At 38.2% G+C, this 12,569-nt stretch overlaps 1 protein-coding gene across 1 annotated transcript in view; it reads right to left on the reverse strand.

Moving 5' to 3' along the window:
• Window positions 1–12,569, reverse strand: part of Stt3b (STT3 oligosaccharyltransferase complex catalytic subunit B) — a 67,636-nt gene that overhangs the window by 14,091 nt on the left and 40,976 nt on the right. Inside the window, exons 4-7 of the mRNA XM_055601674.1 lie at window positions 10,659–10,724; window positions 9,007–9,106; window positions 1,765–1,863; window positions 723–869 (exon numbers count right to left, since the gene is read on the reverse strand). Of these exons, the coding sequence (XP_055457649.1) occupies window positions 723–869; window positions 1,765–1,863; window positions 9,007–9,106; window positions 10,659–10,724 (412 nt within the window). The remainder of the gene's footprint in view (window positions 1–722; window positions 870–1,764; window positions 1,864–9,006; window positions 9,107–10,658; window positions 10,725–12,569) is intronic.

The following is a 12,569-nucleotide window of genomic DNA, read 5'->3' on the forward strand; positions in this document are numbered from 1 at the left end:
ATTCAGGTCACCAGGCTTACACAGCAAGTACCTTTACCAGCTGAGCCATTACACCAACCTAATTTTATCCTTTTCATAGCTTTGATACTATTAATTACAGATAATTTGAACCAATATTCAAATAATGTTGGTTTTATTTTCGAACACCTAGTTTTTGACTGCAGTCATATCTTCATTCATCCCTGTGCTGGGCCTGTTCATTAGCTGCGCAGATAGAATGTGGACCCCACCCCTACCTGCAACCCCAGAAAACTGGACCTATTGTTTAATACTTATAAGCTCAGGGTTAGGGATTAATTTAGATCCAAAGCATGCTGAAATGATGTGGCCAACAGTCTTCATGGTAAGAGGAAGAGAAAACACACAAGAAAAGGTAAGCACACAATAGCTTATCACAAACGGTGAGCTTTCAATAGTTTTGGCTCTTTAATCAGGAAGGGAAGGATGTTTGCAGATTTACAAGGGCCTGAAAAGCAGTAAAATTAAGATAAGCTAGTTATTTCTAAAGTCAGAAATAATGGCTTTTTTTTTTTTTAAATTGCAATTTGTAATATGCTATTCAGGCTTAGAACTTTTGATAATTACTTGTCAGTGTACAGTATTTGATACTACGATAAATGGAGAGTTCAAGAAGGACTTGAACAGTCTTGTGAAAGACTGTTAAAGACTATTAAAAAATAATCTAGAGCCATGATTTGCCTCTTATAGGCAATGCCACCTACCTGTGTATGTCAGATAGATGACACTAAGGAACACAGCACCTGCAGCTAGTGAGACACCCAAAAAGAAAAGGGTCTGAAACTCCTGCTTTGTCAACCGGTCTCTCAGATACTGTAAAAAAGCGTAAGCTTGCAGCAGCGCAAAGACACCTAATTAAAGAGAAGGCTTGTGTGAATACCAACATAGCATTTCCCCAAAACCATTTCAATACTTTCACCTGAAAAAGCTTAGAACCCCCTTTATCCTTCACACCAGGGACTAGTTATTTTATCTAGGCAACATTCCCTGTGTCAATTGACAGTTAACCTGCAATTAATGCATGTGAAAAAAAATCCTATCACACATTTTTTCCAAAGTGGTCAGAATCCCTATACATGTACAAAGCAAGGAAAGCAGCCAACTGTGTATGCTGACACTGCCATTCATCACTGTAGATTTAAAACATTACAGCTATTTCTGTGCTGATGTGCTAGCTAGTTTTTTGTCAGCGTGACAGAGCTAGAGCTATCCAAGAAGGGGAAAGCACAAGTGATAAGATGACTCCATGAGATTGGCCCATTGGCAAGAGTGTATATTGCCTTGATTAATGGTTAATGTGGGAGGGCCCAGTTCACTCTGGACGGTGGCACTCCTGGGCTGGTAGTTTCTGGGGTCTATAAGAAAGCATGGGGAGCAAGCCAGTGAGCAGCACCCCTCCATTGGCCTCGGCTTCATGTTACTGCCTTGAGTTTCTGCCCTGATTTCCCTCAGTGATGGACTGTGAGGAGGACAGTTAAGCCAAATGAATCCTTTCCTCCCCACATAGGTCTTAAAAAATAATCTGGAGCCATGCTTTGTCTCTTACAGACAATGCCACAGCAATAGAAAGCAAAGTACAACAGTTAACATTATTGAAATCCCTGATATGTCATACTATAATGAAGAGCTGGAAAACTCATTTTAGTATTAACAGGAGCAAAACGATTAAAGTCACACATATTTTAAAAGTAGATAAAACATTTTACAATGTCCTTTTATTTCAACTTCAAACACTATTTTCCATACCTGCAGCTGCCATGTGCTCACTTGTTCTGATCGGTTGGAATCCCACAAAAGGTATCTGCATGGATAATATTAAACCCACAATGTAGAAAGTGCTATAGGCTATAAAACAAAACAGGAAACAAGGGTAATTTACTACGGCCATTAAGTATTCAACACATAAATATATTTATAAATCTTACGTTTAGAAACCTTTTAACAGAACTTAATTAACAACAGAATCTTGAAGTGATTGACTTAATGTGTGAATGTTAGCCACATTATAGATTATAAATATTTCTATATATTTTAAAAAGTATTACTTTAACTGTTCTTTGTAGACTTCACTTATATATAGTTTCAGAGACTTGTGCTACCTTCCTTTCTAGCAAATGGTACCAAGTTCTTAAAAATCCACCATTAGTAATTACTGATAGAAGCCAAGAAACTATGCAACTGCACCTGCACTGAATAAATATCCTGCTGTGGGTACTAGTCCAAAATAGCCATGGCCTCACAGTCACCCCGCACCATCCATAACTTACGAGAGTACCTGCTACTCTCAGCACTGCTGAGTAATATATCTTCTTTGTAGTGTTCTCCTACTCTTTGCACAGAGTAGTAAAAGTTTAAAAAGGATATTCAACCTGTTTTCTACATGAAGGAAAAGAACCCAGTTATGGAGGTTAGAGTCTAACACAGAGCCTGTTTGCTCTCCACAGTGCCCTTTCTCAGCTTATGCTGATTTTACTGTACATAACTGCTGAAGAGAAATGGCAATCTGTGCCAAAGACTGATTTTCCACTCACATGAACACAGAGTACAATTGGACAACCTGGTTAGAGAGAAGTATTTAAAATCACTGAAAGTAAAATTTCATCAGAAGATAAAAGGCCTATCTAAAATAAGCTGATGTGAAAATATTATTCAATTCATAAACTTTACTTATACCACTTTCATAAATGTACTTGATGTTCAGTTTGGGGGCAAATAAACCACTATGGAAAGGGAAGTCTGGCATACATTTGGACTAGAGGTTGTTACTCTGTGCCCTTTGCCTGCTCTACTATACAGCGTGTGCTACAGTGGAGCCCACACACTTTGCTTCTCCTTGCCTAACAGTTACATTTATTTGCTTTTAAGAGAAGTCCACTTATAGAGGAAAATGAGAACTGTTAGTTCAAATGTTACACTACTTCCCAAGCTGTCTGGGAATGACTACTATGTTGGGAGGATGAGCTCATAAATACAATAGAAAGGGCCAGAGCTTGTGGGGCAAGTTTCCAAAGACTTAGAGCTAAGGAAGGCCACACACAGCTCTGCCATCCACCCAAAGTGAACTCCGCAGACAGATTCACACCGCAGTGGTATGATCCTTTGTGAAACAGTCAAGTAAAATCTAAGTTATCACAATTTCGAATCCACTTATGGGGTCAAGCAATCTTCTAGTAAGTTTTTTTTTTTTTTTAACTAATTAATCTGTGTTGAATCCCTGACACAGAGTCAGAAGCAGAATGAGAGAGGAAAAAAAATGAGAACAAGATTAGCATGTGATCTCCAAGTCTATAAAATCAAATACTTCAGTTCCACAGAATAAGAGCTAGTAAAGATCTGTAATCCCCTCCCCAAATTAGAGCCCCAGATGCACTATCATGAATAGGCCTTTTAAAGTGTGGAGTTGAGAATCAAACCTCAAACATGAACACAGACACAGCACAAGGAAAGCTTGTAAGAGTGATGAGCTTTCATTAGTGAAGCTTGTGCACAGCAAACAGTGTAGTCACCTCAGGCTAGGGCTGCTTCTTAGAAATACAAACATGGAATTCAGCAAAACTGACAGGCTTTAAACTGAATATAATATACAATACAAACTGAATTAAAAAAATAAGCAATTCACTTTTTAAAGGAGAAAATAAGGCAGCAAAACCACCTTACAAAGAACAACCTGGGGACCCTTGATGTGTTCACAAGTTGTGCAACCGCCCAAGCATGTGATCACCCCATCACACAGCTTCTTCCAAGAGCAAAGAGAGACTACGCTTCACACCAACTTCACAACTTCCATCTCACTGGTAAGAAGGTAACACCCAGGGCTGGGGATGTGGCTCCATGGTGAAGCGCTTGCCTCACCTGCCTAAGGGTCTAGGTTCAGTCTTCAGGACCACACAACAGGCAAAGCAATCAAGTAACAAGACCACAAACTCTATGGAAACCAATGTAATAGAGTTCAAGTTAATGCCAAAAATGAATTCTAGGGAAGATAACCTAGAGAGATTAAAGAAGCCTAGTGCAAGTTGAGTTCTTATTACTTGGCTAATGTCAAACAAAGTAACAGAAACTAACATAACAAGCTTTGAAAGCCCCTGTACTGATCAACCTCCTTCATGCACCTGAACCAATGAAGCCAATCTACTAGGACACTGTAATGGCCCAGAGTTCCATTTAAGACACCCAGACCCATGCCAGCCAAAGCTTTTTTTTTCTTCAAAAGTCCATTTATTAATCTTAAGTAATATTTAGAACTCACACATTAAGATCAGCCAAAGCTTTAATAGTTTTGGATTACTGGTTCTACAAAGCACTCAAACTAGAGAAAAACACATTTTACCTCACAAGAGCCCCTTCAATACACAGGAAACCACTTATACCAAATCAAGTTTGGGACTGCTGACCAAGTTATATTCAGTGCCAAACATTACAAATTTACCTCATATAAGGTACTGTGCTTTTTGATTTCGTAAAACAGCACACGTCTTAATATCTTATTTGAAATCTCATTTACAAATTTACATTTTAAAATGTAGAAAGTGTAAAACTGGATTCACTTGAGTAGAAAGACATGAAGAAATTAGATTAGGAATAAATTCGATTAAGAACTAGATTAAGAATAAACACAACCTCTACCCACTGTAAAAATAAAAGCATGTCTTTCTCCAGACTATATAACAGCACCCAATGGTATGTTTTCAAAAAGACTTTTTATCTATGATAATCAGGACATTTTAAAAACAGAAAACCTTATTAAGATCAATCCTATCTATCTAGTCAGATGAACACTAAGAGTCACAACAATGTAGCCAGTCCGTGTGACAGTGGGAGGGGAGGTTATGAAAGCAGGAGCTTGAACAGCAGCATAAAAGGTACCCTGTTCTTACAGGACCTCAGTAACAAAAACCTCTATTATAGTATCAACTCTTCCTACAAGCCCTCTAGGAACTGTCGCCAAACCACTACTCCATGTAATCCAACTTTCTACCCGTCTACACTAAACCTACTTCTTAACTCTTTATACTACTCCACCAAGGAGAGAGCTCTAGGAAATGCAGAACCCAGTGATACTGTAAATCAATCATTACATCATAGAAATGCTGCCACACTGCCATCCTGTGGAAGCACAGTTCCTGGCATTCATTGCTGCCGACCACACTTCTGGTATATTAGAAAAACGCCCCCTGAAATAACTGGACTTATTCACATGTACAGTTTACTTTTATCCAAGGAAAATGCTGATTAATGAGAGACAGAAATCTACAGAAATCCTATTCTTGTTTCTGCTCAAAATTCTTGACTCCCAGGGGGCATAGCGTGAAGCTGGGGCCAATGTAAAGGTGGACTCCACTTCCTTAAGTGTTGAGAAGCTCTTCCCTCTCTCTCACTTCAGTACCTCATTGATGAGCCATTATAACTTGGCAGTACTCTATGACATCTTTCATTCTGGAGTGACAAAGCACGGATGTGGAGGTCAAAGGACAACCTTCCTCCTTGAGACAGGGTCTCTCTTGGCTGCTGCAAGCCCCGGTGCTTGAATCATATGGAGTTGCCATGCCTGCCTCATATGGGGTCCAGTCAGGTCCTCACACGGTGCCTGTGAACTTTTCCTCAGCCCACTTCTCTGGAGTTCTAACTTACTACTACTACTCTTCCTTCTGCAAACTTAAGAGAATGGTCTGTGAACACAAAGCCCATAAACATTAACGCACCATTAAGTGCCAACAGCCTTTCTGAGTTACCAAATCTCTTGGACAGTATTTAATGGGAATGTTCAATAAAACATCCCTCCTCTGTTAGACAAGAAACAGGAGAGAAAGACCTTACAATCTATCAGTTTTACTTGATTGCTAACAAACACTATTAAAAGTTTGTACGAATGTTGAAAAGTTTACTTAATAAAGTCACCTTGCTACTTTGTGACCACTTCAGTCACTGAGAATTTTGGTAAATATTCAGGGTAAAGAATGATAAGAAGTCACAGCAACAAAGGACAGAAAACAAGTACTTCTGACTAGCATGAAAATCTGATTAGCTTCACAGGCACAGATGTGAGAACTGGTTGCTCACAGCAACTAGATAGAGCATGTCATCGAAACAGGCATTTTACAAGCCCCACACTTGTAAAAACAGCATGGAATGACTTATTCAAAATACTTGAGCAGAGACATTTACACTTTCAAATGGCAAAAAAGATCTTCTGCTACTACCTAATAGGACATTAAGGCTAAGAATCTAGAAGAAATACACCCAGATTTAAAATTATAGTTCTGGACTAGAGAGATGGCTCAGCAGTTAAGAGTACTGGCTTGATCTTCCAAAGGACCTCAGTTCAATTCCCAGCACACACGGTGGCTTACAACTGTCTGTTAATTTTAGTTCAGGGGGATCTGATGCCTTCTTCTGACCTCAGCAGGCACTAAGATATGTACACGGTGTAGACATTCATGCAGACAAAACAAAATAAATAAGCACAAAATAAAAATAAGTTTAAAACTCTAGTTCTGTCTTGCAGAAGCAATTCCTTAGTTCTGACAAGTGTTAATGAGACAACAGCGAGCACAAGACGATTATAAACACACTGTGGGTGAACACTATAAAGGAGAACAGATAAAATATATACAACTTTTCTTTTCTCTTGAGTCAAAGTCTCACTATGTAGCTCTGGCTGTTCTGGAACTCACTAGGTAGACCAGGTTGGCCTTGACACAGAGATCTGCCTGCCTCTGCCTCCAGATTGCTGAGATTAAAGATGTGTGCACCTACCATGCCTGACTAATTCTACTTTCACTGTGACTAAATTACTTCTGCAGATATGCAGTTAACTATACCTAATGTGTCAAAAACTACAACAAACAAATATCAGTAAACATAATTTACAAATGAAGTATAACAGATTTAAAAGGATTCAAATAAAGCTACAAATTTATTCTACTATAGATCATTTAGGACTTTCGCTTAGAAAAGATCACAATTCTTTAGCCAAGGCTAGCCTGAAACTATGTGTGAGCAAGATTCATATCAAACTCTAAACAATCCTGCCTTGGCCTCCCAAGTGTTAGATTTTAAGTGAGTAAAACACCAACTCTTAATAAAACACAAGTTCGTAAACAGATGTAAGCATCCTGTGTTAGGGCTCCTAACTACACAGAAGTGCTCCTGATCAATGTTGACAGGGGTGATTCTATGACTGGGCTCACCTATGGCAGCACCAAAGTCAGTTTTCCACTTTTATTTATAGATATGAAAAAATACTTGTCTTTATTAATCGAAGAAGGCTTTTTTTGGTCAAGCAAAGATTTCTGTCAAATCACAGTAAGAAAGAGCCTTGCTTTACATATTTTGAGTCTTAAGACAAAAGATACTCGGACTATTCTTTGTAAATTCAACTATGTAATGCTTGAGGAACCCCCAACAGCCCCTAAAATATCTATTTAATAAAACATAGCCTATGAAAAGGCAGCCTCAAACATGTCCTGAATGAGTGCCCATTGGCTCTCCCCTGGAAAGTGCTTATGGTACAACAGGACCTGTAAGCAAATGAAAAGCCAAGGCAATACTCTTTCAGCACACTGGCCCTGTTTGTCCATCATGAAGGTAAAACTTAAAATATGGATCATCATCGCTAAAAGGATCAATCTAGGAAGCACCAAAATCACTTTATGCTTTTATAAACAACCCAATTGTGCAAATAATATATTTAGGAAGCAAAAGCAATCTCCTATCTTGGTAAATCTTTACCTTCCACAAATATAAATTCACACATCTTATTAACTCCAATACCTTGGATAAAAACCACCAAAATTACTTATGATAATAAACAATTTAAACAAATGTAATCAGAAAGTTGAACTACAAATATTAAAGTATTATTCCAAATATTATATAGTAGTAAAAACTTAACCCTATTAGATAATCAGAATATAGTGTCAGCTGTTAGAACCACTGACCACTATGCCATGGTGTGCCTATCCTCTGCCCTTAACTATGGGGTAATTAGTGCTAGTAATCCTCTGAGCTGTTTATTATAATATAAGCTATTTTTAAATTAGCAAAAAAATTATTATATAGTCAAGGCTGGCTTTGAACTTGCTACCCTCCTACCTCTTAGTACTGAGACTGCAAGCATGTACCACCACACATGGCTTCTAATAAGCTTTACCAATGTCCTGTTACCTATAGAACAAAGTACCTCAAAAAGCCAATGTGTTATTTAATAATTTACATTTCTACCTCAAAATTTCAACAGCAACTAAAAACTCTGTAGCACAGAAATTATTCTTTTTAAAAATAACTTATTTATATTTTATGTGCATCGGTGTTTTACCTGCATGTACGTTTGTGTGAGGGTGCCAAATCTTCAAATTACAGACAGTTGTGAACTGCCATGTGAGTACTGGGAATTAAACCCAGGTCCCCTGGAAGAGTAGTCAGTGCTCTTAATCCCTGAGCCATCTCTCTAGTCCCTAGAAATAATTACTGTAAGTCACTTTGAAAAGTCTTAGCTGGTGTGTATCACTGAGAAAAACCAACCCTTCACCCTATGTTTAATCTTGACATTTTATATCCAAGTTCTCATTAACTCTACTGTAAGTGAAATTCTTGAGTTAAAGCAGTACAGGTTTTACATCTGTGCTCTTCTGTAGCTTCATTAACTAGCCACATTCCTATAGGGAACGTCCTACTACATAATGTTCCTACCCATTGCTCCTTCCCCAGCTCATTAAAAAACACACTATAAGTACAGGTAATACAGAATCAGTCACACAAATTCACTATTTTTACCTGTTATATTCACATATGGGACTTGTTTCTGGCCATCCCCCATCTCACCCTCCTTTCTCTCTTTTCTACTTGTTTTTGCTTTTTTCAGACAGGGTCTCATGCAGTCAACACAAAAAGGCAAGTTAAACATAAAAACTACTACCTTTCCATGGACAATACTGACCAAATGAGGTCTGTGTACTAAGAGTGAATGCATGGAGGCAGGGCACTCACCTATGTAGACTCTCTTGCTGTACCTCTGCATCAGGAGCAGCACGAACACGTGGAGAGGGATAAGGTTGATGATAAACACATAACCTCCCCACGCAGACACCTATAGGAAAAGAGAGGCTCAGACACATGGCTTCTATCTCTCACTTCCTAAAATAGGTACATCTCAATTGTCATGACTACCTAAACATGAGAAAATAAAACACTAGGATTTTTAGCAATTTTCCTATATATAGCATGAATATATAACATAACTCTTATTTATTATTAGAAAGTAAAATAACAAGATCCCATAAATCCAGTAAGCTTTTCTAAACTCACTGGCTCAAGTTAAATTTGATTTAATAGGAGGCTGAGAACATCACTGGCAGAAAATAGGCTGTTCTGGAAATAAGCATAGATAATAAATTTAGAATAAAATAATAAGTTTTTATTTCAGCTCTTTAGGATGATCTGTTTACTGAAAGAAAGTTCACACCAAGCTTAAGAATGATGAATTCTGACACTGGTCAATGACTTAACTAAAAAAGCACTCCATCCCCTGGCCACACTGTGGGATTCCTGACAGTGCTGGTTGGCTGCAGCCTTAAGCTGGATTACAAGTGAGACCTTGTCATTGACTTCATAATCTATTATAAGTATTCACATGTTTAAAATCAGAATAATCACAAGCACTCAAGTCTATATATTTTTAAAAGCCAGTGTTCATTCTCAACTACTACAATAGACTGACTTTTCATATCCTTCAAACAGACAAGAAGCTCTTTCAGGATTAAAGCTCATCAGCAAGTTCTAATTTGAGCAATGCTTAGGTAATGACTCTAAAGAGTTCAGATATTCTGAAAGTGCAGCCAGATCAATATGCCACCTCATCTCTGTCCACTTACAAACAGAAAAACTAAAAGCAATCTGAACACGAGTCTAGTGTTTTAAAGCAGACTTGCTCATCCTTTACATTACCTTTCACTCTGGGGTTTGAATCCTTTCTCTGGCTCAGATACCAGAGAAGTTTTTCATCACTTTAAGGAATCCTCCCTTTTCTCAGGTAATCCTCCTTTGGGAGGGCTTTCTCACCAAGACTCCTTCCCAAATGCTATTTCCCTGGCCTCGGCAACTCAGTGATGAACAAATGATGTGTACTATATTACAACTCACAATTATGTGATCATTAATTAAACAGTCAACACCAACAACGGAAAACTCATTTTTAGTGAAAAAAAAATTAAATTACTTGAGTGTTAAACAGAAGCTAACTTCATCTAACCATGGTTCAGTGTATTTGACAGAGTTTTTATTCTTTTCTAGTTGGTAATCTACCTAGGAAAACATTTACTTGTCCATTAAAAACAAATACATTTAAACTCAATTTTAGACATCATTAAGAAGTTAAAATTGTTTAGAAGTTTAATGTTACTGGTTTACTTGCGTATAATAATACTGCATGAGAGGGCTGAACATCGGCCCTTGTCAACAATGTGCATGTCTCTCCAGCACCAGGGTGGGAACAAAGAGGGAGATGGCAATGCAAAGTACACACTGAGCGGAGTCCAAATCCAACCCCAGACAGAGCAGTGGAAAATAGCGGGCTAGAAGAAAGGAGCAGATCGTGCTGCCCAGGGCCCTTAGAGCATGCACCAGGCATGCACGGATCTTACCATGTAGAAATACGACAAGCAGCAGCACATCGTCCAGAATACAGACCCGGTTTTCACAGACTTTACCTAAAAACAAAAGCAAACCCCATTGTAAAATGTAAAAGGTACCGAGTGAGGGCTGAGGCCTACCTATCCCGACTGACTCCTTTACAACAATGAACAAAACACATTTTAATAATGAGTTCTTTTTTCGTTAATTTTCAGTAAAAAGAAAAAATAGTAAGGAACGAATTACTGATTCCATTTTCTGCCATGAAATGGTTAATATCAAGAAACTGGAGCCTTAAACAAGTATGTTCAGCAAATCTACACTTTCATAGTTGATCTGCTAGACCTTTATATGTTTCATCTGAATATATGATCATATATATGACTCTATTCTGAAAACCTTACAGTTACAATAAGAAAGTTTGAGATGCCATAATCAATATTTTAATATATATTGTTGAACTATCTTCCAGAGGCCCAATATGTAAGTAAAACTCTCAGCAGTTTATATTAGAAAGACTATATACAAATAAATCAAAGTTCAACCAAGCCTGTCTTAAAGTAGTAATTTCCAAATGAGTTTCTCTGTTACCTAAAGAAGCAAACTCTTAGCATCTTCAAAATAACAGACACAGACCTAAACACACAGCAAAAGGTCACCTTTGAGGTGAATACCTAAGAAAACATGAGAACAGTTCCTATCACAAAGAATTCTATACCCAAAGAGTTGTTTTCTATCTCTTCATGCTAAGAGCATGTTCAAATCTAATTTCCAGGAATTCTTTAGTTTGTAAAAACAGTTTTTTTAATAATACAATACAGTTAACTCCAGATGATGTCTAGAGTTTGGTATAAAGTATAAAAAGAATACAATAGAAGGAAGCAAAGGGGGTGGAGGAAAGAAAACATTTCTAGCTCATAGCACCTAATGAGAATAGAGAAGAAAGCTTATTCAAATGGTAAACATTTTAAAAGCAAGAAACGTCTTTTGACCGATCTGAGATAACTCAGAGATCACAAAAAGACTGCAGAAGGAGCTGGGATAAGTCATTGCAAAATGTGTAGAGTTAAAAAGACTAAAGTAACACATGCAAATGTGTCCTACTAGAAAGAACTAGTAGCAGATACTAGGGAAATGGTAAATGAATGTTCAGTCTTCTCCAAGAAGAGAAACTATAAGGGGCCCCGAGAATAAAATGGGCAAGAAGGCAGAGGACAACACCCAAGATGGCCTTGAGAGGCAATGGTAGCAACATAATACAATGGTAGCATTGGGGCAGACAGACAAACCAGTCACCACAGAACTTGTGGGCGTGCTAGAAGAACATGGCGTATAGGACCTGCCATGGATGTAGGTCGACTGTGCCATCAGGACCTGCCTTTCTGTAACTAGAACTCCCACGCACTCTTGACAGCCTTCTACCTCCACCTAATACCCAGCATGTCACAGCCCACCAGTTTTCATCCCTCACCTACCTATACCCCAGAGTGTTTTGCTTCAAACTGGTTCAGTCTGCCAAGACACTGAACTCTGTCATCAATGGGCTGAATGAACCTAAAAAAAGGTCCTGAGCAACTTCTACGCCATACTTCTTTCTTCCACCTTATTACCTATATGTCATAGTTAATATTCTTGCTTATACAAGTTTCTTTAACTTCCTGTGACTATTTCTTTGTCCCAGCAGAGCCCAGATTACTATAATCTATGACAAGAAAATCACAATGTATGTTACAGCCACCAAATACATTCCATAGGCTTGCTTTTTCCTTTTGAGATAGGGCAGGGTCTTACAGAGCCAAGGCTGGCCCTCAATTTCCTAAATAACTGAAACTAGCCTTCAACTCCTAAACCTCCCATCCAACTGCTGGGAGTACAGGAGACTCACCATACCCAGTTCACATTCCATTTGCTTAAATTTCTTC

Source organism: Psammomys obesus, unplaced genomic scaffold (assembly GCF_907164565.1).
Source record: "Psammomys obesus unplaced genomic scaffold, mPsaObe1.curated_primary_1811, whole genome shotgun sequence".
NCBI lineage: Eukaryota > Metazoa > Chordata > Mammalia > Rodentia > Muridae > Psammomys > Psammomys obesus.